The sequence below is a fragment of the Myxine glutinosa genome, chromosome 5 (assembly GCF_964187855.1).
Source record: "Myxine glutinosa chromosome 5, kmMyxGlut1.1, whole genome shotgun sequence".
In the NCBI taxonomy this organism is placed as follows: domain Eukaryota; kingdom Metazoa; phylum Chordata; class Myxini; order Myxiniformes; family Myxinidae; genus Myxine; species Myxine glutinosa.
The window spans coordinates 4,967,040-4,991,567 of NC_136265.1; the positions used below are offsets into that span (position 1 = coordinate 4,967,040).

General features: G+C 47.3%; 1 protein-coding gene across 8 annotated transcripts in view; it reads left to right on the forward strand.

The window, feature by feature from the left end:
• The window catches only part of LOC137428020 (flavin-containing monooxygenase 5), a 104,186-nt gene extending 86,913 nt beyond the window's left edge, over positions 1–17,273 (forward strand). For all 8 annotated transcript variants that reach the window (XM_078777522.1, XM_078777519.1, XM_078777527.1 and 5 more), the window contains 2 exons: positions 8,777–8,849; positions 16,742–17,273. In XM_078777522.1, the coding sequence (XP_078633648.1) occupies positions 8,777–8,849; positions 16,742–17,099 (431 nt within the window). In that variant the 3' untranslated portion in view covers positions 17,100–17,273. The remainder of the gene's footprint in view (positions 1–8,776; positions 8,850–16,741) is intronic.
• The last annotated feature ends 7,255 nt before the right edge of the window (positions 17,274–24,528 follow it).

Sequence of the window (24,528 nt, forward strand, 5' to 3'; positions counted from 1 at the left end):
AGGGCAATGCAATAAGGGTAATGAAATAAGGGCAATGAAATTAGGGCAATGCAATAAGGGCAATGCAATAAAGACAATGCAATAAGGGAAATGCAATAAGGGCAATGCAATAAGGGCAATGCAATAAGGGCAATGCAATAATGGAAATTAAATAAGAGCAATGCAATAATGGCAATGAAATAAGGGCAATGAAATAAGGGCAATGCAATAAGGGCATGACACAATGGCAATGCAATAAGGGCATGAAATAAGGGCAATTAAATAAGGGCATGAAATAAGGGCAATGAAATAAGGGCAATGAAATAAAGGCAATGAAATAAGGGCAATGAAATAAGGGCAATGAAATAAGGGCAATGAAATCAGGGCAATTAAATAAGGGCAATGAAATAAGGGCAATGAAATAAGGGCAATGAAATAAGGGCGAGGAAATAATGGCAATGTAATAAGGGCAATGAAATAAGGGCAATGCAATAAGGGCAATGCAATAAGGGCAATGAAATAAGGGCAATGCAATATGGGCAATGCAATAAGCGCAATGCAATAAGGGCAATGCAATAAGGGCAATGCAATAAGGGCAATGCAATAAGGGCAATGCAATAAGGGCAATGCAATAAGGGCAATGCAATAAGGGCAATGCAATAAGGGCAATGCAATAAGGGCAATGCAATAAGGGCAATGCAATAAGGGCAATGCAATAAGGGCAATGCAATAAGGGCAATGCAATAAGGGCAATGCAATAAGGGCAATGCAATAAGGGCAATGCAACAAGGGCAATGCAATAAGGGCAATGCAATAAGGGCAATGCAATAAGGGCAATTAAATAAGGGCAATTAAATAAGGGCAATGAAATAAGGGCATGAAATAAGGGCAATGAAATGAGGGCAATGCAATGAGGGCAATGAAATAAGGGCAATTAAATAAGGGCAATTAAATAAGGGCAATTAAATAAGGGCAATGAAATAAGGGCAATGAAATATGGGCATTTAATAAGGGCAATGAAATAAGGGCATGGCATAAGGGCAATGAAATAAGGGCAATGAAATAAGGGCATGACATAAGGGCAATGAAATAAGGGCATGGCATAAGGGCAATGAAATAAGGGCATGACATAAGGGCAATGAAATAAGGGCATGAAACAAGGGCATGAAATAAGGGCATGAAACAAGGGCATGACATAAGGGCAATGAAATAAGGGCATGAAACAAGGGCATGAAATAAGGGCATGAAACAAGGGCATAAATTAAGGGCAATGAAATAAGGGCAATGAAATGAGGGCAATGCAATAAGGGCAATGAAATAAGGGCATGACATAAGGGCATGACATAAGGGCAATTAAATAAGGGCATGGCATAAGGGCAATGAAATAAGGGCAATGAAATGAGGGCAATGCAATAAGGGCAATGCAATAAAGGCAATGCAATAAGGGCAATGCAATAAGGGAAATTAAATAAGGGAAATTAAATAAGAGCAATGAAATAAGGGCAATGAAATGAGGGCAATGCAATAAGGGCAATGAAATAAGGGCATGACATAAGAGCAATGAAATAAGGGCATGACATAAGGGCAATGACATAAGGGCAATGAAATAAGGGCATGACATAAGGGCAATGAAATAAGGGCATGACATAAGGGCAATGCAATAAGGGCAATGAAATAAGGGCAATGAAATAAGGGCAATGAAATAAGGGCAATGAAATAAGGGCATGAAATAAGGGCAATGAAATAAGGGCATGAAATAAGGGCAATGAAATAAGGGCAATGAAATATGGGCGTGAAATAAGGGCGTGAAATAAGGGCGTGAAATAAGGGCATGAAATAAGGGCATGAAATAAGGGCAATGAAATAAGGGCATGAAATAAGGGCAATGAAATAAGGGCAATGAAATAAAGGCAATTAAATCAGGGCAATGAAATAAGGGCATGAAATAAGGGCAATGAAATAAGGGTAATGAAATGAGGGTAATGAAATGAGGGCAATGAAATAAGGGCAACCACCAATAGGGAAACGAGGCAGGATGAAGCTCGTGATTGGTTAAGGCAGGGGCAAGAAGCTGGCCAATGATTGTTGGAAGGAAGACACGAGGCAGGATGAAGGCCGCCGATTGGCAGAGTAAGGAAGGAATGGTGATTGGCCAAGGGAGGGTCAAGAAACTTCCCTCGGATTGGAGGACCTGAGAGGCGAGCAAGAAGCGATGCGCTGATTGAAGGAGAAGTGCCGGGGACGTCACAAGCTGACATTAAAAGTTCAAGGAGACCGTCATTTTCTCCTTCTTCTTCCCATCCTCGTTTTTGGATCCCTTCATGGTCGGTGTCGTGAAAATCAAGCTCAGACACGACTTGACCTCTGGGTAGGTTTAATATCATTTAGATCTGTAGTACATCCTGTAAGAATACATGCATGCAACAGGCATTAAAATCAGAGTATTTCATGAGCAGCAATGGTTGATTCAATATAACAATGGTCCAACAGAGAGGACAGTCAGCGCAGCATTTAGGGGCATACATACCATTCAAACTACAGGACTATGTCACAGTGAGTTCCGCTGGAGTGTCCGCGCGCCCCGGTTGTCCCGGGTCTTATAGACGCCCCTTTCGTAGCGAGCACACCCTGGGTTCACCTTGGTATAATTTCACTACATTCTCCCCGCTGTTAGAACTATACTGCCGCTCGGCAGGTTGCAAGCAAGCATCAGCAATAAACGAATGGGTCACGTCAATCCACGTCAGTCGGTCCACCCGTAGCGGTCGGGGCGGCGAACTTCCCTGCCAGTTCGTGTTCGGAATCTACCGGGCACGGTGTCCCCAAGCCCGGAGTCCCCCGCGTCGGAATAGCCGCCGGAGGTGGGAGTCGGAGGGGCGCCCCTGCGCCTTCGGGCACGGGAGTGGGGGACGACGGGAGTAACAGTGGTAGTTCCATAGGGGAAGCTTCGATAGAGTCCATAGACACCTGCCTAGGCTCCCAAGGGTACATGATCGATCCATGTTAGGTCCATGTCATGGAATTACAGTAAGCAAGTACTGTAAAGAATTACAGTAAGCTGTAACAGTAAATAAGATGACATGACAGGAGGCCATTACAGTAAGTCCATTGCAGTCGGTACCTGCCTAGGCTCCCAAGGGTACATGATCGATCCATGTTAGGTCCATGTCATGGAATTGCCGAGGGAGAGAATCGATGAGAGCCATAACGAGAGTTACTCGACACCGGCAGCGGCCCTGTTGAATCACGAGACTCGAGCGTCCTCTGACGGCAGCTCATACGCATTACAAACTTGTTTCGGCACGCGAATCTACCGTTGGCAGCGATCCTTCGCACGAGACTCGAGCGGCCTCTGAAGGCTGCCTGGACGACCGGCATGGCTGATTACGACGACGCACAAAACGACCGGAACGCGCCTCCCCAGCGGAGCGTGCAGAACCTCCGCGATGCATACAGCAATCCCGTCCTGCAGTACAGCGCTCGGAGGATCGGAGAAGACCGGCTTTACCGGCTGCCGAGAGAACGTCCCGGATGGACGACAAAAACGACCGAAACGCGCCTCTCCAGCGAAGCGCGCAGAACCTCCGGGATGCATATGGCAATCCTGTCCTGCTGTACAGCGCGCGGAGGATCGGAGAAGATCGGCTATACCGGCTACCGAGAGGATGCCCCGGATGGAAGGATTGTCCCATTCAAAGCGAATTGAATTGTCCCATTCACAAACCGAGAGAGAGTCCCGGCTGGACAAACCTTGTTTGTCCCAGCGTTGTCCCGGATGGATTGTCTAGATGTCGAGATGATTGTCATGCTAGATGTCCCGGATGGATTGGCCATCCACGGATGTCCGACCGATCCATCCATTCAACGCCTTCATTGCATGGCACGGATCCAGCCGGACCGCGGATGGATCGAAACCTTGTTTGTCCCAGCGTTGTCCCGGATGGATTGTCTAGATGTCGAGATGATTGTCATGCTAGATGTCCCGGATGGATTGGCCATCCACGGATGTCCGACCGATCCATCCATTCAACGCCTTCATTGCATGGCACGGATCCAGCCGGACCGCGGATGGATCGACCATCCACGGACGCAAAGACTCAGAGACCCAAAGACAGCCATCGCCCCGGATGGACTGTCCATCCATGCTAGATGTCCCGGATGGATTGACCATCCACGGATGTCCGACCAATCCATCCATTCAACGCCTTCATTGAATTGACCATCCACGGATGTCCGACCAATCCATCCATTCAACGCCTTCCTTGAATGGCTCGGATCGACCATCCATGGACTCAAAGACTCACTCAAAGACACAAAGACTCACTCAAAGACACAAAGACATCCATGGACGTCATCCTGGGTCCCCACAAGGGGCGAGGTGGGAGTCGTTATACCGGACGGCAAAGACACAAAGACATCCATGGACGTCATCCTGGGTCCCCACAAGGGGCGAGGTGGGAGTCGTTATACCGGACGGCATCCGGGCGAGCAACAATAACCTCCTGGGATCCCACCCCCCCCCCCCCCCCCCACCGAGGTTGCAGCAGCGCGCTGCATACCGAAGTCAGACGACCTTCACAGTCTGGGTCAGTCTGAGTCACAGTCAGTCTGGGGCAGAGGGAAAATGGAATCAGACGAGGCGTCTCGCAGTCTCGAAATGTGCGTGGATACGAGCCAAGAGCTCTGTCCGATAAACATCAAGCCCAGAGTCAAGGGCGAGCAGGCAGTACGGTGCCCCCGTTACTTGCGCAGGTGACAAGGGAGTCGGGCGCGACGCTCAATGTCACCATTTCACGAGGTCACCGTGTACTCCCTAAACGGCGCGGGCGCGCGACCTTGAGGTAGCGCCGCGTTACGTAGTTCACGTCGTTTACGTAAAGGACATTTGGTACGTAGTTTACCAAGGTACATGGAAATGTAAACGAATCCCCGATGAGATCGCGCGAAGCACGCAATTACGTTAATGACGCCGTAGAGCAAACGCGTGATTAGCCGGTGACGTCATCAATTGGTTCGGGCACGTGCGGTTCGTTGGCGAAACCGAAAGTCGTCCTCGGCCTGTCGAGCCAGCGTGGCACGCTGAGATGAGACGCACGCACGAGACGCACGAGACGCACGAGAGGCCTGAAGTAGCGTCTTGTTCGATGGCTTTCGGGCAGGGTTTGTCCGGGGTTGAAGCGGGGGAATAGCGGCCGCAGTGCGGTAGTTATCAACGGTATCTAGCATGATACGATACATCACGCCAACACAAATCACATTTCACAAATCCCCGAGTGCCGTGAACCCCTTAGAACCCTTTTAAGATTGTTTATTAAGGTTATGACAGCGGAAGAAGATGAAAGTTTAGGAAGACCATGCTCGGCGAGTCCCCGAGTGGAGCCAAACGAGCCTCACGCGTTGAGGCGAGTCCGGGCAGCGGTGTTCGCCGGCCTCGCTGAGAAGCCATGCGTAGGTGGGATTCCGACCAGCAGCAACGGGGCCACAGAGTAGTGCCAGCAAGGGGAATCGCATGCGCTTCGTGTGAAGAAGGGGTCCATCCAGCGAAGATGCAGCGGCGCGCGACTGGCGCGTCGTGCCTAGTGAGGATGCCATCCAGCGATGGTGCAGCGCGTGATTTGTGCGTGAGGAGGTGATTCCGGCAAGCAGCGATAGGAATCGCCGGCCTCACCGAGTAGGGCCCGCGAAGGGAGCAACGTGCGGCTTCGCGGCGAGGAGGTGATTCCGAGCAGCGATCGGAATCGTGGGCCTCCCAGAGTATTAGCACGCGATGGGTGCAGTGCACGACGATTCGCGCGGAGGAGGTGATTCCACCGAGCAGCCGGAGTGAGCCGGCCGTGTGAGGCACAGCGTGATTCCGATGAGCAGTGCGCGATTCGCGCGGAGGAGGTGGTTCCACCGAGCAGCGAGGGGATTCGCGTGGAGGAGGTGATTCCACCGAGCAGCCGGAGTGAGCCGGCCGTGTGAGGCACGGCGTGATTCCGACGAGCAGTGCACGATTCGCGCGGAGGAGGTGGTTCCACCGAGAAGCGAGTGGTCAGGGTGAGCCGGCCGTGTGAGGCACGGCGTGATTCCGACGAGCAGTGCGCGATTCGCGCGGAGGAGGTGGTTCCACCGAGAAGCGAGTGGTCAGGGTGAGCCGGCCGTGTGAGGCACGGCGTGATTCCGACGAGCAGTGCGCGATTCGCGCGGAGGAGATGGTTCCACCGAGAAGCGAGTGGTCAGGGTGAGCCGGCCGTGTGAGGCACGGCGTGATTCCGACGAGCAGTGCGCGATTCGCGTGGAGGAGGTGGTTCCTCCGAGAAGCGAGTGGTCAGGGTGAGCCGGCCGTGTGAGGCACGGCGTGATCCCGACGAGCAGTGCGCGATCCGCGCGGAGGAGGCGATTCCACCGAGCAGCGAGTGGTCGGAGTGTGCCGGCCCGCGCGGAGGAGGCGATTCCACCGAGCAGCGAGTGGTCGGAGTGTCCGGCCCGTGTGGAGGAGGCGATTCCACCGAGTAGCGAGTGGTCGGAGTGTGCCGGCCGTGTGGAGGCATGGCCGACATGGGAGTCGTGATCACTCGCGTGGGAATCTCATCTCGGGCCGAGGCACGCAAATCTTGGATGATTCTCTCGGACGGAGCCATTAGCGTTTCGAGCAACCGAGGCTAGACTCGTACCTTCGGCGCCAAGCGGGTCCGTCGTTCCGACGGGGTTGCGGCCCAGGACATTTCCCAGTGGCCTCCTTCAGCAGGTGCCTTGCCGGAGTCCGTCATGCCTGCTCCGGCGTCCGGGCCCCAGGAGAGCAGTTCGCGCTTTGACGGCGCGGTTCCGCAAAATGCTTGCGCTTCCGGTCCCGTCGAGGTAGACCGGCAGCGAGAGTCGTCGGAGCTCCGTGGCTGGAGCTGGCTCGATGGGCTCTCAGCTGGTCATTCTTCTCCAAGGTGGGCCGCGCAGGAGCACGGAGAATGTCGGGAAACGCTCGTCTGAGATCAGCGTTCATCCGGCCATCGCCCAGTGAGTGAACTCCGATGCTGATCCCTCAGCTTGAGGGTCGGCTCTGAGAATCGGTACCACGATCATCTTGTGGTCAGCCATTCCGGCGATCTAAATGATATTAAATGTCGTGAAAATCAAGCTCAGACACGACTTGACCTCTGGGTAGGTTTAATATCATTTAGATCTGTAGTACATCCTGTAAGAATACATGCATGCAACAGGCATTAAAATCAGAGTATTTCATGAGCAGCAATGGTTGATTCAATATAACAATGGTCCAACAGAGAGGACAGTCAGCGCAGCATTTAGGGGCGTACATACCATTCAAACTACAGGACTATGTCACAGTGAGTTCCGCTGGAGTGTCCGCGCGCCCCGGTTGTCCCGGGTCTTATAGACGCCCCTTTCGTAGTGAGCACACCCTGGGTTCACCTTGGTATAATTTCACTACAGTCGGACCTTGTTCCCTGCTGCCCTCCTGATTCCTTTACCTCGACCCTTGCCCTCACGCCTTCCTTCACCCTCGACCCTCTCTCCCTTCTGACCTGATCGTTGGGTGCATCGCAGTTCCGTGCCGAATACGTGAGGACATTACATGGCTGGGGAAGTGGGTTGCACACCCGCTCGCTCGCTTCGCTCAGGAGGCATTGTCGAGGCCGAGTGAACGGTGGTACGTCGAGGCCTTCTTCCCGCCAACTGGCCTGACGATCCTTGACACACCTCAGCCAGATTGAGATGAGCCCGCACACACCCACACAACGCGGTTCTTTTCGTAAATTCTCCCTTGTGTTTGTTTCAGACGTCTGGTGTGATGGATCCCGATTTAGGACATTTATTTACCGTCGCGTTTCATTGTTCTCGGGCTCCGTTAATAAATCTTTTTGGACATTCTAATTTCCTTTTCAGCTTGAGTTATTACTTTGCAGGGTTGAAGGCTGCCGCGCGGGACCAACAGGTAAAATCTTCCCGCTTCATCTTCTTCTTTCTTCCTCTCGCACGTATATAGTGAAATTCGCTATTGAATAATGCCTCGAATAACGCTCGATTTGCTATCCGTGATTCCCCGGTATTCACAGAGGGGAATCACACGATAGTATAGTTTGAGACAAGAAAGCAAATATCAAAGCAAATATATGGATCCACTTTGACCCCCGGGAGACCCTCTTTCACCCCGATTTTCTTTAATGCTGCGAACAACCTTGAGTGGCAACACACCAAATATAATTTGTGCCAAGTTTGGTCACAATCCCATCAGCGGTTTCCGAGAAGAAGTTGCAAGTGTTTACGGACTGACTGACAGACGACACGCGATCCCATTACCCTCTGGAACTTCGTTCCATGTGAGCTAGAAAGCACATCTCGTGGATAGGTACATAAAGACGGCTGTGATACATCACATGCAGTTAGGTCGTCGATGTAAAATATCTCGGTGTTTGTTGATTCGTTGGCCAAAGGTCATGTTTGGAAATGGTGGTATCATTCGCAATTCATGTACAGCAGGTGAGAGTGTTAGGGTGTGGAATTGCACAGGTGTCTTAGGCCAAACAACCTTTATGCTCCTTTAACACTTTGTGAATTGAAACATGTGTTTGAGAGAAATATTGGAAGTGTTCATGGATAAAGTGTTGTTACCCACGCAATTCATCACAGGCCTTCTGCCTTGAGGTAATTCAACAATTCCTTCTTAAACTAACCAGACCTTCACTGTTAGACTACTTTGTCGCAATGTAGATCATATAGTACGCCTCCAAGGGCAGACTGTACCTGTATTGTTAGATGTTAAGGATATTTGTTCAACGTTTTGATTTTTGTTCTTTTACAGGCCTGATATCCTTGCCAGACGAAGCAGAAATGCTGAAGGAGATTTCCCAAGAGCAAGAGAAAAATTCACACAAGTACGTTCACCAGAATGAATGAATGTATCGTCATTGCAAGGTGTGTGTGACCCTTCAATCACCAGCCCGTGCACATGGGACCAACCTGCTGACAACCGTGCAATAACTGACAACCGTGCCAAATTCAAAACCAGGAGTGGCAAATGCATTCTCACACTTTGAAGGCATCAGACACAAACAACGGTGACCTTGTAAACAGTAGGTAAAGTCCTTTGGTGAGCAGAGCGACCTGAAGTCTGTTAAAGGTGTCAGACACAAATCAAGGTGGCCTTGTAAGCAGTAGGTAAGGAGCTTGGTGAGCAGAGCAGGATGCTGGCCTGAAGTCCCTTAAAGGTGTCAGACACAAATCAAGGTGGCCTTGTAAGCAGTAGGAAAAGAGCTTGGTGAGCAGAGCAGCCTGAATTCTCTTAAAGGCTTCAGACAAATCAAGGTGGCCTTGTCGGCCGTAGGTAAAGAGCTTGGTGAGCAGAGCAGGATGCCGCCCTAAATTCTCTTAAAGGTGTCAGACACAAATCAAAGCGACCTTGTAAACAGGAGGAAAAGAGCTTGGTGAGCAGAGCAGCCTGAAGTCTCTTAAAGGCATCTGACACAAATCAAGGTGGCCTTGTAAGCAGTAGGCAAAGAGATTGGTGAGCAGAGCAGCCTGAAGTCTCTTAAAGGCATCAGACACAAATCAAGGTGACCTTGTAAGCAGTAGGAAAAGACCTTGGAGAGCAGAGCAGGATGCCGGCCTGAAGTCTCTTCAAGGCATCAGACACAAATCAAGGTGACCTTGTAAGCAGTAGTCAAAGAGCTTCGTGAGCAGAGCGAACTGAAGTCTCTTAAAGGCATCAGACACAAATAAAGGCGGCCTTGTAAGCAGTACGAAAAGAGCTTGGTGAGCAGACCGGCCTGAAAAAGCCATCAGACACAAATCAAGATGACCTTCGAAGCAGTAGGCAAAGAGCTTGGTGAGCAGAGCAGGATGCCGGCCTGAAGTCTCTTAAAGGTGTCAGACACAAATCAAGGTGGCCTTGTACACAGCAGGAAAAGAGCTTGGTGAGCATAAGAGCCTGATGTCTCTTAAAGGCATTAGACACAAATCAAGTTGACCTTGTAAGCAGTACGAAGAGAACTTGGTGAGCAGAGCGACTTGAAGTCTCTTGAAGCCATCAGACACAAATAAAGGTGGCCTTGTAAGCAGCAGGCAAAAAGCTTGGTAAGCAGAGCAGGTTGCCGGTCTGAAGTCTCTTAAAGGCATCAGACACAAATCAAGGTGACCTTGTAAGCAGTAGGAAAAGAGCTTTGTGAGCATAGGAGCCTGAGGTCTCTTAAAGGCATGAGGCACAAATAAAGGTGACCTTGTAAGCATCAGGCAAAGAGCTTGGTGAGCAGAGCGACCTGAAATCTCTTAAAGGCATCAGACACAAATAAAGGTGGTCTTGTAAGCAGTAGGAAAAGAGCTTGGTGAGCAGACCAGCCAAAAGCCTCTTAAAGGCATCAGACACAAATCAAGGTGACCTTGTAGGCAGGAGGAAAAGAGCTTGGAGAGCAGAGCAGGATGCCGGCCTAAATTCTCTTAAAGGTGTCAGACACAAATCAAGGTGACCTTGTAAGCAGTAGGAAAAGGGCTTGGTGAGCATAGGAGCGTGAGGTCTCTGAAAGGCATCAGACACAAATCAAGGTGACCTTGAAAGCAGTCGGAAAAGAGCTTGGCGAGCAGAGCGACCTGAAGTCTCTTAAAGGCATCAGACAAAAATCAAGGTGACCTTGTAAGCAGGAGGCAAAGAGCTTGGTGAGCAGAGTGACCTGAAGTCTCTTAAAGGCATCAGACACAAATCAAGGTGACCTTGTAAGCAGTAGGAAAAGAGCTTGGAGAGCAGAGCAGGATGCCAGCCTGAAGCCTCTTAAAGGCATCAGACACAAATCAAGGTGACCTTGTAAGCAGAAGGAAAAGAGCTTGGTGAGCATAGGAACCTGAGGTCTCTTAAAGGCATCAGACACAAATAAAGGCGGCCTTGAAAGCAGTCGGAAAAGAGCTTGGCGAGCAGAGCGACCTGAAGTCTCTTCAAGGCACCAGACACAAATCAAGGTGACCTTGTAAGCAGAAGGAAAAGAGCTTGGTGAGCATAGGAACCTGAGGTCTCTTAAAGGCATCAGACACAAATAAAGGCGGCCTTGAAAGCAGTCGGAAAAGAGCTTGGCGAGCAGAGCGACCTGAAGTCTCTTCAAGGCACCAGACACAAATCAAGGTGACCTTGTAAGCAGTAGGCAAAGAGCTTGGAGAGCAGAGCAGGATGGCCGGCCTGAAGTCTCTTAAAGGCATCAGACACAAATAAAGCGGCCTTGTAAGCAGTACGAAAAGAGCTTGGTGAGCAGACGGGCCTGAAGTCTCTTAAAGGCATCAGACACAAATCAAGGTGACCTTGTAAGCAGTCAGAAAAGAGCTTGGTGAGCAGAGCAGGATGCGGGCCTGAAGTCTCCAAAAGGTGTCAAACACAAATAAAGGCGGCCTTGTAAGCAGTACGAAAAGAGCTTGGTGAGCAGACCGGCCTGAAGTCTCTTAAAGGCATCAGACACAAATCAAGGTGACCTTGTAAGCAGTCAGAAAAGAGCTTGGTGAGCAGAGCAGGATGCTGGCCTGAAGTCTCTCAAAGGCATCAGACACAAATAAAGCGGCCTTGTAAGCAGTAAGCAAAGAGCTTGGTGACCAGAGCGACCTGAAGTCTCTTAAAGGCATCAGACACAAATCAAGATGACCTTGTAAGCAGTAGGCAAAGATCTTGGTGAGCAGAGCGACCTGAATTCTCTGAAAGGCATCAGACACAAAACAAGGTGACCTTGTGGGCAGTAGGCAAAGAGCTTGGTGAGCAGAGCGACTTGAAGTCTCTTCAAGGCATCAAACACAAATCAAGGTGACCTTGTAAGCAGTAGGCAAAGAGCTTGGTGAGCAGAGCGACCTGAAGTCTCTTAAAGGTATCAGACACAAATAAAGGTGACCTTGTAAGCAGGAGGAAAATATATTAGTGAGCATAGGAGGAAGCCGGACTGAAGTCTTGAGATATGTCCGAGGAGACGGTCCTGACCTCTTGACTGAGACTGAGGGCCTCCAGGCATTGCTGATGAGTGAGGAGCAGAATGATGTCCAGAGATGAGTGACCAGGAAGGAATCTAAACCAATCAGGCTGTAATAAAACAGGAAGTAATTTATGTCAGCAGCAATGATGTAATCCGTGACTTCATTTTAATTTTAGCTTGGTTGCTTCTGGTTGATATCATCTGTTTCTGCACCTTTCTTGTGGAAGGATGTGATGATTTCCTTGTGCAAACCTTAAGTAACGATGTAATGTTGTTTTCAGTTGGGTCAGGTTGGGTTTAAGGGTAGAGGAGTACCAGGCGAAACCCGAATCCTGTATCAGTTCCTCCTGCTGACTCCATCTTTGTCTATCCAGGTTCCTCCTGATGACTCCATCTTTGTCTATCCAGGTTCCTCCTGATACTCCATCTTTGTCTATCAAGGTTCCTCCTGATACTCCATCTTTGTCTATCCAGGTTGCTCCTGATAACTCCATCTTTGTCTGTCCAGGTTCCTCCTGATGACTACATCTTTGTCTATTCAGGTTCCTCCTGACGACTCCATCTTTGTCTATCCAGGTTCCCCCTGATGACTCCATCTTTGTGTATCCAGGTTCCTCCTGATCACTCTATCTTTGTCTATCCAGGTTCTTCCTGTTGACTCCATCTTTGTGTATCCAGGTTCCTCCTGATGACTACATCTTTGTCTGTTCAGTTTCCTCCTGATGACCCCATCTTTGTCTATCCAGGTTCCTCCTGATAGTCCATCTTTGTGTATCCAGGTTCCTCCTGATACTCCATATTTGTCTGTCCAGGTTCCTCCTGATACTCCATATTTGTCTATCCAGGTTCCTCCTTATCCTCCATCTTTGTCTATTCCGGCTTCTCATGATGACTGCATCTTTGTCTATTCAGGTTCCTCCTGATGACTCCCTCTTTGTCTATCCAGGTTCCTCTTGACGACTCCATCTTTGTCTCTCCAGGTTCCTCCTAATAGTCCATATTTGTCTGTCCAGGTTCCTCGTAATACTCCATCTTTGTCTATCCAGGTTCGTCCTGATGACTCCATCTTTGTCTATCCAGGTTCCTCCTGTTGACGACATCTTTGTCTGTTCAGGTTCCTCCTGATGACTACATCTTTGTCTGTTCAGGTTCCTCCTGATGACTCCCTCTTTGTCTATCCAGGTTCCTCTTGATGACTCCATCTTTGTCTCTCCAGGTTCCTCCTAATAGTCCATCTTTGTCTGTCCAGGTTCCTCGTAATACTCCATCTTTGTCTATCCAGGTTCCTCCTGATGACTCCATCTTTGTCTCTCCAGGTTCCTCCTAATAGTCCATCTTTGTCTGTCCAGGTTCCTCGTAATACTCCATCTTTGTCTATCCAGGTTCGTCCTGATGACTACATCTTTGTCTGTTCAGTTCCCTCCTGATGACCCCATCTTTGTCTGTCCAGGTTCCTCCTGATATCCCATCTTTGTCTATCCAGTTTCCTCCTGATGACTACATCTTTGTCTATCCAGGTTCCTCCTGATGACTACATCTTTGTCTATTCAGGTACCCCCTGATGACTCCATCTTTGTCTATTCAGGTTCCTCCTGATGACTCCATCTTTGTCTATCCAGGCTCCTCCTGATACTCCATCTTTGTCTAGCCAGGTTCCTCCTGATATCCCATCTTTGTCTATCCAGTTTCCTCATGATGACTACATCTTTGTCTATTCAGGTTCCCCCTGATGACTCCATCTTTGTCTATCCAGTTTCCTCCTGATGACTACATCTTTGTCTATCCAGGTTCCTCCTGATGACTACATCTTTGTCTATTCAGGTTCCCCCTGATGACTCCATCTTTGTCTATTCAGGTTCCTCCTGATGACTCCATCTTTGTCTATCCAGGCTCCTCCTGATACTCCATCTTTGTCTCGCCACGTTCCTCCTGCTGCTCCAATGCTGTATTTGGTCAGTTATTTCATTCACTCTTGAGAAAGTAAGTTGCTTCGCCGAAACTTTCTGACCACAGGATTAATTGGCCTTGTGCCAGGAGGATGGATAGGATTGCGCCGCAGACAGGATGGGATAAACCGGTACATGAGAGAGATTTAGCTTTTGTGAAAGTATTCCTGGAGGAACCATTATCAGATGCTGTGGAGAAGGTGGCCAAATCCTTTTGGGAGAGTGGAGGTCGCAATCCCTGCCAGACAGCCTCTACAAGCAGACATATTCAGCGGCATAGACGTTGCGTCGTCTCAATAGTCACATTGGCAAAAGAGATGTGACTGTTGAGGGGATGAGCAGGACAGGTTGGGTGGAAAGTTGGTCTTCCCCAGATCCAGAAGAGAGGATGTAGAAGTTGTACATGTGTCTGTTGGAAAATGAAGACATTGGGTCAGATCGACAGTCACATAAAGCCTTTACTCCATGGCCATGGCTGATTGCTGCAAAGCTGATACCAACCAGAAAATTTATTTACATTTTCAAATATTTTATTTTTTTAATTTTGATTTTCAATTTTTTTTTTTAATCCATCTTTCCATTATTTAAATTTTTGAATTAGTCGATGTCCTTGGTCTTGGTGTTGTACACCATCTCCAGAATGGGAAGGGGCCTGTAAACATGGAAAAGAGAGCAGCAAGTGAGAGACACCAACGAATGGAAGTAATCCTGTAAGAGAAACATTTTGATGACGTATACAATGAATAATGTCCAGAGCTGCAGCAGGAAACCGAATGGAAGGACATCAAATGCTGTATATGAATGGAGACCTCAAATATTGGTGGACCACCATCTTCGAGAAGGAGGGGTGATGAGCATTAAGAGGGGTGAGGAGCATGAAGAGGGGTGAGGAGCATGAAGATGGGTGAGGAGCATGAAGATGGATGAGGAGCATGAAGAGGAGTGAGGAGCATGAAGAGGGGTGAGGAGCATGAAGGGGCGGTGGGGCAAAGGGTGGGGCAAAGGGTGGGGCAGTAAGGCATGGGGTGATGGGACGCTTGTTGCGGCAGAGGGGCATTTGTTACGGGGGAGGAGTTTTAGTTGTGGTAGCGGGACGTTAGTTAGACTTGTGGCGGAGATTTAATTGTGGTGTGGGTGGGAGCGGTAAGTTGGGACGGTGGGGCTTTAGCGCATGTTGTGTGGCGGCAGGCCTTTTGAGCATTTTATGGGGCAGTGGGGCTTAGTGTGACGCGGGAATAATTAAGCAAGACACAGGATGGTGGTTGATACTTACTGTATTCGAATATGCAGGTATGAGGTCATGAAAGAACCCTAAAAGATACAAAAGCACTATTCAGCAAAGATGCATTGCAGGTAGCAGATGAAATACCTCAATCAATGGATGATATAAATTATAATGGTTCAATGTTTACAATAAATACATCGAGTATGCAACCACAGGTGCATCCAAATACAAGTCCGACAGGCGAGACGAATGTGCAACCATGAGATACACCAGGGGCAGACAATGTCTACATACTATCGCAAGACGTGCACCAAGGCACACCTGGACAACCAAACCCCTCTCTTTACTAACATCAACCAACAAATTCAGGAACAGAACATGAGGATTGTTAAATTAGTTAATAGTATCAAATCAACACGTGTGACTAATCCATGCAATCAACCTGGATAACTTGTACTCACATAGAATAGATCACATAAATCATGTACGTTTCAGTTCCGTTCACAATTGAATAAACTGCTCGTTAAGACATAACCATACTAGTTTCATCACACGAATGACGTGGGTAATCATTAAGCATCTCGGTATTCCCAAAGGAACTTACCTCTGTCTGACCAGGGTACAGAGCAAAATGAGAATGCTGGGCGATCCGTCCGAATCTCACGTCGGCAAACAATTAAATCTCCCGTTTTCCTGACGATGATCAATCCATGCGCCCAACGACGAAATGGCGGCAGCGTTTCGAACATGCCAGATGTGACGTATGGGAGGAGGCGCATGGGGGCAGGCTAAATCTGTTTCAACCAAGATGTGACGTATGCCACGAAGCGTACATGCTCAAAATTAATCACTTACATAAGGGGCACGTGTTGGGGCGGTAGGGCACGTGTTGGGGCGGCAGGGCACGTGTTGGGGCGGCAGGGCACGTGTTGGGGCGGCAGGGCACGTGTTGGGGCGGCAGGGCACGTGTTGGGGCGGCATGGCACGTGTTGGGGCGGCAGGGCACGTGTTGGGGCGGCAGGGTACGTGTTGGGGCGGCAGGGCACGTGTTGGGGCGGCAGGGCACGTGTTGGGGCGGCAGGGCACGTGTTGGGGAGGCAGGGCACGTGTTGGGGAGGGAGGGCACGTGTTGGGGAGGCAGGGCACGTGTTGGGGAGGCAGGGAACGTGTTGGGGAGGCAGGGCACGTGTTGGGGAGGGAGGGCACGTGTTGGGGAGGCAGGGCACGTGTTGGGGAGGCAGGGCACGTTTTGGGGCTGAGCTCTAGGAGACCTGCAGCTATCAATGTGATATGTGGACCGCACCCACACGACGTACTTCCTGTGTATCCATTTAAAAATGTTTTGCAGAAGTTATCTGACAGTATTGCAATACAAATCTATTTTGCATAATTCGTTGTCAAATGTTTACCAAGGACATTTTAAATGAGCAAAGTCCAAGTGTATCAACTGTTAACATGAATTTGGTTTGACACTTACAAAAGTGGGAGATCTGGCAATTCCTTTTGTTCAAAGCAGTTTAAAAAGAAACAAAAGCACGTCACTAGGGCAGTGGCAGTGCGCCGATTGGTCCGCATATGGCTCGCTGGCCGTCGGATGAAGAGCATTGATTTAACATCTGATTGAAGACTTGTATTCTAAGGTGATTTTTTTTCTCCTACATTAGGTTCCCAAACTTGAAGCGACATACCATTGAGATTGAAGATTGCCCTGCTTACACGGATGACCTAGCCAGTCAGATTGGAGTAAGGCCATGCTTACTGCCTCTGTTTCTGAAAGACCCAGGCCTGGCATTAAAGATCTTCTTTGGACCTCTTACCAACTACCAATACAGACTGCAGGGTCCTGGACGCTGGGAAGGGGCAGCCCAGGCCATCCGCACCCAGAATCATCGTGTAATGGTTCCTTTCCGGGGAGGTTCCGTCACATGTTCCAACACACAAGGTTTCGGCCTAGTGAACCTGATCGTTTCTCTGGTGCTGTTGGCCGGCTGCTGCTTGGTGGTTTGGTTTCAAACTTCTTGAGATGCCAAAGAGTTGGAAGTCTTGCTTTTAGAAATTTGTTCGAAACAGGAAGCAGATGTATGTGTAGTACAGATGTAGTACAATATTTTTTCCGAAAGTTTGATATAAATGGTTGGATTCATTTTGGGGACCGGTATATTGGAATATGAATAAAGGTTTACTTTCATGCTGTTATGCATTCGTTAATGCTGATGTTTGAAATAACTCAGATGACATCCCTTCAAATCCCTCGGGGATGTCTCGATGAAATCCCAAATCCCAAGTGCACAATGGAATACATGGAAAGGAAGATGAAGTTCCTTCCTAAGTGAAGGCCATGTACCTTTGTTCCAGACACAGCTTTCCTAGCTTACAATAGGCATTGAGAAAAACAGGATAACATTCTGCAAACATAGTCTTTGAACACAATTGCAAGGAACTGCGCACAGGAAAGGAATGTTTTCTCAAGAACATCTGCCCTCTGCCATGGAAGTGTTGAAAACAACATGTTATTGTCAAACTCAGTTTGCCTTGGGGAAAGGGAAGATTGTCATGTCGTACAATGCTGCCATCTGGAGGATGCTATCCTAACCCACCTCCCAATTGTGGTCTGAGAGAGAGAGAGAGAGAGAGAGAGAGAGAGAGAGAGAGAGAGAGAGAGAGAGAGCGAGAGAGAGAGAGAGAGAGAGAGAGAGAGAGAGACTTTTACATCCTTTTATTACAAAAATATCAAAAAGTATATTTTGTAAAACGTATAAATACAACCATTTCACAAAGCATTTCACAAATCAGAGGTAAAAAAACAAGCAAAACCATTTAAAAGGGAACATTTACATGAAGACCATTAGTACATCAAGAAAGGGAACAGGAAAAAAATAATAAAGTGTTTTGCTCCTCACAAAGAAATCATATCGTGCTTGAGGAGTGATCAATCTGTGATCAGCACACCATTTTGCACAGAGCAAAGTGCATTATTCAATGCCCATATACTTTTGAAGATCAATACTTTATCCATATATACACAAAGAATTAAGTTAAGCACCCCCCCCGTTTTTTTACAACCTCGCACATTACAAGTTTGTTGTCGTCAAAACAGTGTAATATACCCATGATATTGCTATATTTTCTGGAGAAGTGATATTATGGTCACATAAAAACATAACAATCATGCCGTTTTCAATATTTTATTCTGAATAATTTAAGGTGAAATTTTTTGGGAATTTTAGGCATATTTTCACCTCAATTTAAGTATGGAGCTATAGGTCCATCACGGACAGTGTGGATGACGTTTATGTTTTCTAACGTACAGTCATTGTTCTGAGAAGACCTCTAGCGATCTTTGCGTCAATAACGTGTGTAGGACCCACGTGATCGGATCACTGACTCAACCCTACGTCTCATAGACCCTGTAAGCCGTCGTATGCGTTGCTGTGGCAGGTTGTTCCATTCCCGATGTAATGCACGTTCCAATTCATCCAGATTGGATATTGGAGGGACCATCTTCGCAATTTGTCGTCCCAACATGTCCCAAACGTGCTCGAGGGGGTTCAGGTTCAGGACAGGATTAGGGGGTGCTTAACTTAATTCTTTGTGTAGGGGTGCTTAACTTAATTCTTTGTGTATATGTATAGAAACAAAATTCTGTTTTAATCCGGGCAAAAACAAGTCCTTTAAAACAGGCCGGGAGGTTATCTGTACATCTTGTAGGATTTTCAATTTGCATTTTCCTCGTGCGATATATTGCTTTCTTTGCCATGGCAACGAGAAAGTTCGCTAGGGCCACTTCTATTTGGTGTGTGTTTGAGGCAAAGCAAAAAATGCAAGAATTCAAAGTAAAGTTTAAAGAAAGCTTCATGCACATTTCATGCAGCAAACCAAATAAAGGAATCAAGCGCGCACATTCAACATAAGCATGTGACACGGTCTCAAGAGCACCACAGAAGGGACAATGCTCAGATATTTCCGAAGAAAAAACATGCAAGAGCTTATTGGTGGGTAATACCCAATGTGCCAACCTCCACGACAGGTCGGCAGTTTTCTTTGGAATAAGTATGTGATAATAGGCTTTCCAGTTAGGTTGGAAGGGGTATTCTGTAGGCAAGCAATTGTGCCACTTCCTTGACTGCCAAGTTCCTAAGGAGGGCCGGATTGCTTTGACACAGGCCTGGTATATTGCACGATTTTCCAGACCTGCAGATCCAAAACGTATTTTTGGTAAATATTTTATTATTGTGCCACAATTCATTACAGTGGGGGTGACTTCTAAATTTGGGAAACAGAGGCTTGGCTCACAAACAATTAGGCCATCACCAGTGCGAGGAGATTGCTCCCAGTGCACCTTAACTTTGCGGTATACGCTAAGTATTTCGCATAGCACAGCAGATATTATGCGGTTTGACCGCATGCCAACTTTATTTGCAAGTGCTGCAGCACTTAACCATGTCCTTGTCTCAATCATTAGATCAGCAACGTGATGGACACCATTCTGAACAAAATAATCAATAAAAGAGCGTTCCGTTCTTATTCTTTTGAAGAGAGAGTTGTAGAAAAGAGGCTCTCTGAAAAACATCTCTTGGGTGTAGGAAACATAATCACGGTCGACCATGAAAACACGCCAAGCATTCAAAATTATATTGTAAAATGGTGGAAGCAAGGACAGATCAATACATTTCATGTTCATTAGGAATAGACCAAATGAATAGTCTAGCATGCCGGCTTGACGGAGGAGGAGGAGAGCAGTGGACCTCCAGGCTAGGTCTGATGGACCATAGAGAAGCCGCCAGATTGAGGCAATGCCAAATGCCATAGCCCTGCATACGATGTCCACAAGACCATGCCCACCTTCCTCTAAGGGAAGATTCAAGATCTCTGGACGAAGCCAATGTTTTCCACTCCAGAAGAAGTTTATTATTGTCTTCTGTATATTCAGCAGAAAGCGTTCAGGAGGTGGAATGGCTTTGATTCTGTGCCACAGTATAGATGCTGCTAGGTTGTTTATGACCAGGACTCGTCCCCGGTATGAAAGCAAAGCCAGCAAACCTTTCCATTTCCGCAGCTTTTGTTCGAGAGAGTCAGCGAGACCCTCCCAATTTTTCGCTTGTGTTGCTTCATCACCGATGTAAACACCAAGGTACTTCATTCCGTTGAGGGACCAGGTGAGGTGTTTCGGGAGGACAGGCATAGGGCGCTGGCATGGGCCCATCCACATCGCCTGGCACTTGTTCCAGTTTACCAAAGCTGAAGAAGCTGAACCATAATAGTCCAAGCAATCCACCAGTTTCTTTATCTCATCACTATTATGTACGATGGCGCAAATATCGTCAGCATATGCAGAGACTTTCACAGGCCTTGTGAGCAAATTTTTGCATCCGGTTAGGATGCTGCGGACTTTGATTAAAAGAGGCTCAATGGTTAAAGAGTACAGAATACCAGATAAAGGACATCCCTGACGGATACCCCTTCCAACCTTTACAGGTGAAGTTAGCTCAGAGTTTACTCTGAGTATTGAGGAAATGCCATTATAGAGCAGTTTTACCATGGAAAGAAAAACAGGACCAAGTCCAAAACACTCTAGCACCTTGAAAAGATATACATGACTTACACGGTCAAAAGCCTTCTCTTGGTCAAGCACAATCAAACCAAGATTGTCATTTTTTATTTTACACACATCCCAAAGATCTCTTAATAAAAAAATGTTATCGTGTATCTGTCGGTTAGGGATACAGAAAGACTGATCACTTTGAATCAACGATTCTAGGAGTGGGGCGATGCGTCGAGCTAGAACTTTAGAAAATATTTTATAATCTGAAGTTAGGAGAGAGATTGGACGCCAATTATCAATGAGCTGAGGGTCTCCTTTCTTTGGTAATAGACTAATGACTGCTCTACGGCAGCTCATCGGCAAGTCACCACAACGTAATGAACTATTAAAGACCTCCAATAGTTCTGGGCCTAATAAGGGCCAAAAGGATTTATAAAACTCTATTGGGAGGCCGTCCAACCCAGGAGATTTACCCGTAGGTAAAGAAGCAAGGGAAAGTGTAAGCTCTTCCAAGGAAAGTAAGGAGCCAAGCTGATCCCTTTGAGCAGCACTTAGCATGGGTAAGTCAGATGTGAAGTAACTTATTGAGCCATCGTCAACATCATTTGCCATAAACAGGTCTGAAAAGAAGTTATAGACCTCCCTCTTTATATTATCTTGTGACGTCACAGTGTTACCAGTTGAGAGCTTTAAGGTTTCAATTTGCCTTTGATTGGTAGTCTTTTTATCAAAATGGAAAAAAAATTTGGTCGGTGCATCTAAATTATATAGCTGATCCATCCGTAGACGGACCATTGCACCTTTTGCTTGGTATTCGACCAGGCTGTTTAGTAGAGTCTTCTTTTCCATAAGCAAATGATTATTTGTTCTATTGGGGCTATTTGCCACATCAGTTTGCAACTTCATTATTTCCTTTTCTAGTGTGAACCTCTCCCTTTTTACACTGAAAGAAGAGAAGTAATTAAACTGTTGGCAAAAGACAGCGATCTGCGCCTTTGCGTAGTCCCACCACAATATCGGGTTATCAAAATTATTCTTTCTTTCTTTGAGGCTAATCCAAACCACTTTGAAAGCTTCACAAAAAGCAGCATTTTCCAGCAACATGACATTGAACTTCCAATATGGGCTGCCATGTTGCTGCAGAGCAAGCTTAAAGGACAAGGTTACAGCCAGGTGATCAGAAAAAAGAGAAGGCACAATATCAGATTTCAATATCTTGTCAAGCATTACAGTATTGACATAAATTCTGTCTAACCTGGCTAGTGTGTGCATCTGAGACGTACATCTAGACCAAGTAAACTGCCGTTGCATAGGGTGCTGAATACGCCAGACATCTATTAATCCCGTCGTCTTGATGATTTTCTCCAAAGGTATGGCAGATCTAGGATGTGGCTCCGCACTGTTTCTATCTAACGCAGGGTCAAGAGTGCAGTTGAAGTCGCCACTCATTATAAAAGAGCAATTTAAGTCAATTGTACTCAGAAGATCCTCTAGCTTTAGAAAGAAGTTTTGCCTTTCAGCATTCTTACAGGGGGCATATATGTTTACAAAAACAAAGATTTGATTATTGGCAGTGAATTGAAGACAAGCCAGATGTCCGGGAATTATTTCATTATATTGAACTTGTGTGAGTGTTAATGAGGAGGAGACAAAGAAAGCAATTCCAGCAGTGAGACAATTGATATCACTGAAGAACCACTGGCCCTTCATTAGCCTTCTCCATTGGGCTTGGCCATTCAGATCTCCATGCGTTTCTTGCAGTAACAAGACATCCAGGTGCAAACGCCGGGTCAGATCTTTTACCTGAACTTTGCGTTCTAAACTAACACCACCGTTAATGTTTAGACTACCAAAACTAACACTCATTCTTTCGGAAAAAGAAAGAAGATAAATAACTAAATAGATCAAAAAACCCATGGGGACCTCATTTACGAAGCTCCTGCCGAGCTTTCTGGATCATTTTTCTTAGCCGGTGCTTCTGAGCATCAGTGAAATTTGGAGTGTCAGGGTTGTGCACAATTTCCTTCAATTTAAAAATCAACATCTGCAGATCAGGGAAATGATCTTTCAGTTCAATGTTCCTTTTCCGATAGGAATCTCTCAAAAAGTCCTGAAGCTCGTCATCTGTAGGGCTGTTTACAGCCTTTAGAATCTGAGAGGACTCCTCTTGACCCTCACCATCAGATTCCTCATATGGGGAATCAATTGGTGTTTCAGCTTCCTGGCGCACATCACATGATTGCTCAGTTTCAATAAAGTAAACTTCTTCAGGAACGTTTTGTGCCAGAGTCACATTTGAAACTTCTTCGGGATGCGAGGTGGGGGGGCTCCAAGCATGTTTGTGACATGACCACCATGCTCGATTCAAGGATGTCACTCTCCTCCAGTGGATTTAAATTATCCTCTTTTATTCTCTCTGTGCCCTTATTTTCCTCATTTATTCCTTTTTTAGGGGGAGATTTTAAGTGCTTTTCCTCCTCTTGCGATTGACAGGAGGAAGCTGCACAATGAACGTCCTCGTGTGAGATGACACTGTCTGAAGGATCAGCGACACTCACTGGGATTGGAAAGTTAGAATCCACTTTTTCCTTGATGATGTTTGTACTAGTGGAGGTGTCCTTTTCCTCCAATAAGGCAAACCTGTTTTCACATTGAAATCCAGTGATGGAGTTTTCACTGATTTGCCTTTTCCCAGAAGGTGACGCACTTCTTACAGCCGATTTACGTTTTTTTACTTTGGAAACGGTGACAAACCCCTCATTTGCGCTGTCCATTGATTCAACGGGAGGGGGCGTGTCCACTTGTTTACCTGGTTTATCCTGCACATTTGTCGAGCAGGAAACGTTAACATTAATCTGCGAGTCATTGTTTCCCGTTTCGACCATGTTAGGCTGTTCCTTCTGATTGCGGCAAAACCGTTTCATATGTCCCACTGCACCACAACCAAAGCACTTTAGGGTGTCGGTGGTGATGTATACTTGATAATCGCGGCCATTTGTCGTGAATTTTAAAGCAACATTCAAGGAGGGATATTCCTTTTTGAGAACCATAAAGACCTGCCTACGGAAACTCATCACGTGACTGACACGTTCATCCTTACAGCCCAAAGGGAGCATTATTAATGGGCACACACATTGCCCATATCGCTGCAGCGCTGCAAGGATTGTATCGGTATCGAGAAATGGTGGTGCATTTGAAATAACCACTTTCTGAGCAGGAGTATCCAAGGGATAAACCATAACAAAGTGTCCGGAGTCGAGGGACAAACCTTGTTGTACGATGAGAGCAATGTGCTCTACATCGGACACAAACACGATAACCCGTTTGTTCATACGCGACGCCGCACGTACCTTATCAAACCCGATCATGTTCCCGATCGCGAGAACAATAGCTTCGACTGTAATACCCTCGGGTGGAGAACACGCAATGCCATGCTCACGTGATAATTGCTCAAACGCTGCATATCGCTGCGAGTGAGCAGCCGCCATGTTTGGACACACGAGGCTCGACCTCGTCCTCCCAGCTCGGGAAGAAGAAGTTAGTAATGTACTCCGACTTTCCCAGCTTAGGGAAAGGGAGCGTTAAAAAAACAAACTAAGGAAATATAAGCGGGAAAAAAGGTTTGAAGTGAAGAAAATAAGTCGGGGGAAAAAACAACAGGGAACCGCCCAAAAACGGCGATTACCTTAACCTGCACAATAAGTGTGCTCTATGGCTCTCTCTCTCTCGTCTCAACATAGAAGGGGAAACACAGGGAAGCTTTACAAATAGAAACAAGCACACGAAGGAGCGAAATGGGGGGGAGGAGGGGTGGAACAAACAGCCAAGACAGAGCACTCACGACACGAAGCGAGCAGACGCCATGACACTGCACCCAGCGCACCGACAGCCGATAGGTGGCGACAGAGA